At 37.7% G+C, this 6,166-nt stretch overlaps 1 protein-coding gene across 1 annotated transcript; it reads right to left on the bottom strand.

Annotated features, from left to right (window-relative positions):
• Positions 1 to 928: 928 nt before the first annotated feature.
• Positions 929 to 1,912, bottom strand: LOC148878305 (Stigma-specific Stig1 family protein). The gene has a single exon (XM_088966509.1). The coding sequence runs from the start codon at positions 1,671 to 1,673 to the stop codon at positions 1,137 to 1,139; it is 537 nt and encodes a 178-aa protein (XP_088822635.1). The 5' UTR covers positions 1,674 to 1,912; the 3' UTR covers positions 929 to 1,136.
• Between the last annotated feature and the right edge of the window lie 4,254 nt (positions 1,913 to 6,166).

The raw sequence follows: 6,166 nt of genomic DNA, 5'->3' as shown, positions 1-6,166 counted from the left end.
CAAATATAATTACCCTAACCTGACCCACTGACAATTAAGAGGAAGGATGTTTTAGGAATCATGAATTCAGTGTATTGATCCAAATATACTGCTTTAATTTGTCTACCATATATAAAGTCCATGGCATGGCATAGCCATGCATCAGATCTTAACCAGTAGGCTGGCTAACAGCTAGGATTTTAATGGCGGCGTAATTACCATACTCCCTGGGAGTACGGAATCAAGGAGAGCAGGTGCCACGGCCATCTTTGGTCGATGAAAACATAATCCGTGTTTTTACGAGCTTACATGTGATTATACCCGGGCTTCATGCCAATTTAACAGCCTTTGACTGCGAGCTTTCCATTTCTTTTTTGTTGCTTTGAAGTAACACCAACTTAACGCTAGCTGGGTAATTAGTTATTGTTAAAGCTGGCTTTAAGCTTTTGCTTGCAAAGCTGGCAATTAACAATTAAATACTAGCTAGTACATGAAGAAGTCTAGTTTTGAAACAAATTAAAAACGAAGAGATCAGAGGCCTGTGGGCTTTGAATTCCTGACACCCTTGCCCTTCAGGCTGGGTTGTATTATTAAGAGGCGTTAATTCCAAATACTAAAATATGGGAACGGTCCAAAACTATTAATGTAGAAAGATCCTAATCTCACCGTTTAATCGAATATATTATATGCATTTTTTTTATGGATTATTGACCATAGTTATAATCTCATATCCAATGAACCGTAAAGCTAATGAGGATCGATCCGCTATGTTGGATCCAGGAGCGATGATTCATGTTAGGTTTTAGAAGGGTATATAGGGAACAAAAAAGAACTTCCCTACAATTTGTTCAACCAATGAAACTGCTGCACTTACATGAATTAAGGGTCTCTCTCTCTCTCTCTAGTCCTACAGAAAGTACATAGTCTATACTATACATACACCAGGCACTTGTAGAAAGAGCTGATACACTGATACATATTAATTAATTACTTAAAAGCTATTAAAAGCAGCATTACAATTGAAGAAGCTCTAGTCCAGGCATAATAAATAGTAGTAATTAATTTTGACAAGATGCACCACCATGACAAATGTGGTGTTTTTATTGTATGCGAAAGAATATTGACGAACCTGCGGCGAGTCAATACGGTTTGATTAATTAAGCGTAGTCGCACATCCCGTATATACAGTAGCCACCAGGCATGCACCTGTTGTTGCAACGGCCGCAGTGTCTCTTGTCGAATGACAAGTTCACGCACTCACCTCTGCAACATGCCTCTGTGTACTTGCACTTGTTCTTGCAAGCTCCACAGTTGTTGCTGTCTATCGTCACGTTCACACATTTGTTGTTGCAACAGCTAGGCCCTGGGCTGCCTTCCGCCAGACACACTGAGATATCATTGTTGCAATGGGACGACGATGCAGCCCTTGCCTTTGGGTTGTTGTTGTTGTTTTGAGCGAGGAATCGACTCACCATCTTTTTATTTCTGCTTGCAATTGATTGATCATGATGCAATGTTTCAGATGAAGAAAGGTCTCTAGGTGAAGTTTCTGAACCATTATACGCAGCAATCGGTAGCTCCTCTTCCTGTTGTTCTTGTTTCCCTTTGGTAGCTGCAGGAGTCATGATCGTCAGGGTACTGATGACTACGGCCGTGGCTATGGCTATGGTGAAGATTAGCTTCATGGTCTTCATGGGTTTGAAGGTGGAAGGGGCGGAAGGGAAGGGAGATGAGAGAGGGAGGGAGGGAAGACGAGGATGGATCAGAAGACTATAGAAGGAGTCTTGTTCTTGGTTATTGCCTAGGAGATAGGTAGTGAGAGTAGGATCTAGGAGAGTTTTATAGGGCGGCAATCGCCGATCGGCATGGAGAGGGAGGAGGGGGGGATTGTTGACGCGGGAGAAATGCTTGAAAGGAAAGGCCTTTGGGGAATGCTGCCATGTGTATGATGTAATTCAAAGGAGGGTTTGAAAATTAAAGCTTTAAGTTATAGCTTACGAATTAAACAAATAGGTGGCGATTTTGTTGGTTCAAGTAAAGGGAGATGTAAACCATGTAGGCAACACTGATTAAGCACTTTATAAAATCAGCAAAGGGAGGAGTTTCTTTGTAGTTTTTGTAAGTAAACGTACCGTCCACACTCCAACCGTCGTGATCAGCTCGATGCGTGAGCTAAAAGAAGGCCACCCAAACAGCTGATGATCTCTACAAAGTACAAACTATAATTTTTTGCAAGTTAATTGGCACTGAAGAATGGGCGGCCTTAACGTGGTCACACTGAGTAGTACTGAATAATTTAATGCAAAATATTGGGTTGAAGCATCGAAAGTGTTGCCGAATTAAATATTGAGATATTAGAGGTTTTAAAGTTATTAACTTACTTACATCTGATGAATATGGGTTTTTTTTTTTTTTTTAATTCATATGGTTCCATGGGCACGGTTCCTAATGTAAGTAGACGTTTGAGAGAGACGATCTCCACTGATGCCAGTCTTATTGCATTTAATTCAAGCCTATGAAATCCAACAATTGTAGGTGGGTTCAAAGGTAGGGAATTGGAGATACTGGTCCCTTAGATCCTTGGTAGTTTAATTAATTAAGCAAGGATTCATTAGTAGGTCATATTCTTAATAGAGTTTAATTAGCTAGGTATTGATGAGATCGCTTAAAATAATAAATCTTAGGCAGAAAAAAGAATTTTCTGATGTTGATTGAGCGAGTCATATTAGAAAAGGGCAAGTAAATTACAGAATCAAATTTTGGGTCAACTTTTTCACATATTCTACCTTGTACCCTTTACACGTTGTAGGGTCAAGACCCACAATATCAAGGTCCACATAAAAAGTCTTTTAGCCCGTAAAAAATAAACAGATTTATGACCTTTTGAGTAGGGGTGTCAATTGGACTGGATTTCATCCAATCGGTCCAGTCAAATAATGTGAATCCATTATAAATGGACTAGATCCAATTCAATCTAATGAATGTTTTGAACCAATTTAGATCAGTTCAATTCAATGTCTGAACCGTCCAATTTATTTAAATTCATTTTGATTTAGATTGGTCATTTCAACCCAAACCTAGTTCATTGACACATATATTCTTATCTTATATCAATAGATCAGATATTGGCTTAATCCAACCCAATTGAATATAAATTTGTTACGAACAATCCAATCTAATAAATTTTTTGGATCGAATTGCTCCAATCCAATATGTCTTGTTGATTCATCCAATCCATCCAAATTGATTTTGAAGTAGGATCCAATCCAACCGGTCCATTGACACCCTTACTTTTGGATGATGTTTGATAACATGACTGTTTCTATTTGAAATACTGTTACATCAGTGTCACTTAGGATTTTAAGTTAAACATTAAATTTCTGATTGAGACTGCTTTTAATTCATAAAGCTTTTACTAGAAATATAAACCTGGGAGTAATGAGAGAACATCAAAATGGTGTTTCCTCCATCAGCTGCCCATTTAGGCATAGGGATGTATTCCGGTGCATTATTGAATACTGATAATGCATGATAGATGGATATACACCATCAAATACTCAAATCCCACCTCTAAAATAGTTCTTTTTTGGTTCTAGCTATTCTTCTAGAACCATCATATCTGCATCTAGATGCTAAACATTTATTTTTAATTTGATTATTGGATGATCAGAGTCCATATACTTGGGTGGTGTTAAATTAAATATAAATTAATATTTCTTTTTTTTTTTTTTGGCTTCCAGAATATAAACATTTCATTTAAACATCTTAGGTAGCAAGAAGGGTGCCAATGGACTGGTTTTGGATCGGACCCCATCCAATCCAAAATCAATTTGGACAAATTAGATAGACCAACAAGACATATTATATTGGATTGGACCAATCAGGTCCAAAATATTTATTAGATTGGATTAGACCTGGTCCATCTATAATAAATTTATATTGGATTGGGTTGGATTAAGTCAATATCTGGTCTCAATGGATCGAGTTTGGATTCAAACCAATCTAAATCAAAATGAATTTGAACAAATTGGATGGTCCAGACATTGAATTGGACCAGTCCAAAATATTCATTGGATTGAATTGGACATGGTCCATTATAATGGACTCACATTGGATTGGATCGGATTGGACCAAATCCAGTCCAATTGACACCCCTAGTAGCGGGCAATAGCAAAGTTAATATTATTCCAAAAACTTGTTCAATGACTAGTAAGAATAAGTAGTTAAGTAGCAACCAAACAAGTTTCATTAAAAAATGCCTGTGTTGGCATTTTAACATGAAATGTAATTGCCTCTCTAAACGTTTAAGCCTGAATTAGCAATGGTACTTAATTAAAACCTTAATCACTTGATCTTTTTTATTCTTCATAACAAGTTTCACCTAAAAATATGACCAGTTCTACATCATTAGATCAGTCTTGGTTTAATTAGTACTCATCATGCAAACTCGAGCTGTGGTTATGCCTTCAATTGCACTCATAGAGAAGCACGTGGAAATACACATGCAAGAGGAGAGAGAGGAAAATGGGTGCCGGAGAGAAAAGGTAAACGGACTTATATTAGATTTTTCATATGGTGATCTGGATGTGAAGCCAAGACAAATATTAACATTTACAATAAAAATTAATAAAGATAAAGCTGAGTGAACATATATAAAACCATAAACATTGATAAACACCTCTAAAAGGCTATGTTTTTATCTCTTATTTTCTATCACCAAACACAGCCAAAGTAAACCTAGTAATGGACCTAAACTGAATACTAGCTAGTTAGCTAGAACGGAACATGCATGGAGAAATTATATGTCATGTGGAGAATAAATCACTAATAGCCAGTGACTCATCAAAATACTGTGGCCACAGAGAAGGATCTCCAATATCACAAGGTTAAGTTAATTTACTCCATAATCTAGACACTATAGTTTCTTAGTTATAATATGCCACATGTTTTAATAAACCATGCATTTGCCCAGTAGGAATATACTCCTACCATATCACATGCCTTAGTAAACCATTTGCCCATCGAGCTAACAATCCAGGTCGTCTGGATAGAGACTGCTCAATAGAGAATGGTAGTTGTGCTTGAAAATATAGCTATGTGTACATGTTAGGTCTATAACATTATTGACTATTCGTCCCATCATAGCATCCATTTCAAATATCAAACCTCTTGTTTGGCTTTTCTTATGAGAAAACATACTTCATGATCACGGTATTCGATCTAATGTCGCTTTAGCCCCCACAGAGGTGGAAACGACTGTATTCTAGCTATAGACAATGGCATGGGTGCAAATAAGGCCCATTGGTGCAATATTGCGTAGAAGCCTGTGCATCCATTCATGTATTGAGGGATTCCCTTATCATCATTTCAACTACAAGTGGATTGGTATGCAATGTGCCAACCAACTGGGTCTCTGCTTGTCGTAATGGAGATTTAGGATCGAATCCCACTGCATCTGGGTTGGGGATGGGCTACCCCATTGTGTGGCCCTTCAAAAAGATATTAAAAAAAAGAAAATGGAGGCCCGGTATCAAGTACACAGAACTGTAGGCTCCCCATGATAAAGGCAGTGGACTTTCACATGCACTAGCCCGAAATTTTATATGGGCTGGGCTTAGATTTTTGGTCTTCGGGTTAGGTTCGGGCACAAGAAATCAGACTTTTTTTATTTTTTGGGCTGAGCCCAAGCCTAGCTCTTAAGTAGCTCAAGCCCGGCCCAACCATACACATATGTATATATGTTAATTTTTTATATATATTTACATATATGTACGTATGTATATCCATACATATTTGTGTTTGTATACATATTTACTTATTTATATACACATTTTGCATAGATATATACATAAGTATATGTATACATATTTGTATAAATACATATATGTATATTTTTGGAGTGGATTCATTGACCAACCTAAACCCGGCCTAGGCCCGAGCCCAACCCAAGTGCATCAAATTACAATACAGGCTGGGCTCAGGTTGGAAAAATCGGGCTCAAGCCTTAAACCCAAAATTTAGGGTCAGGCCCAGGGTTGACCGTAAACCCAACCCAACCCACCCGACTTGCACCCCTAGGGCTGTCAAGCATGAGAACTTTGCCCAAAAAAGAATTTAGCTAGGTATTTATCCATTCTACTCCAATGAAAAAGATTCCAAGATCATGATTGGGTGTCGATCATCTAAT

This window comes from Nelumbo lutea, chromosome 1 (assembly GCF_056320005.1).
Source record: "Nelumbo lutea isolate HS-2025 chromosome 1, American lotus-T2T, whole genome shotgun sequence".
NCBI classification, from domain to species: Eukaryota; Viridiplantae; Streptophyta; class Magnoliopsida; order Proteales; family Nelumbonaceae; genus Nelumbo; species Nelumbo lutea.
Note: the sequence above shows the minus strand (reverse complement) of the source record. Positions and strands in the feature narration are given on the sequence as shown.

Excerpts from the sequence above, each read along its gene's own strand:
- LOC148878305 (XM_088966509.1), bottom strand. The coding sequence starts at position 1,673 with ATGAAGACCATGAAGCTAATCTTCACCATAGCCATAGCCACGGCCGTA.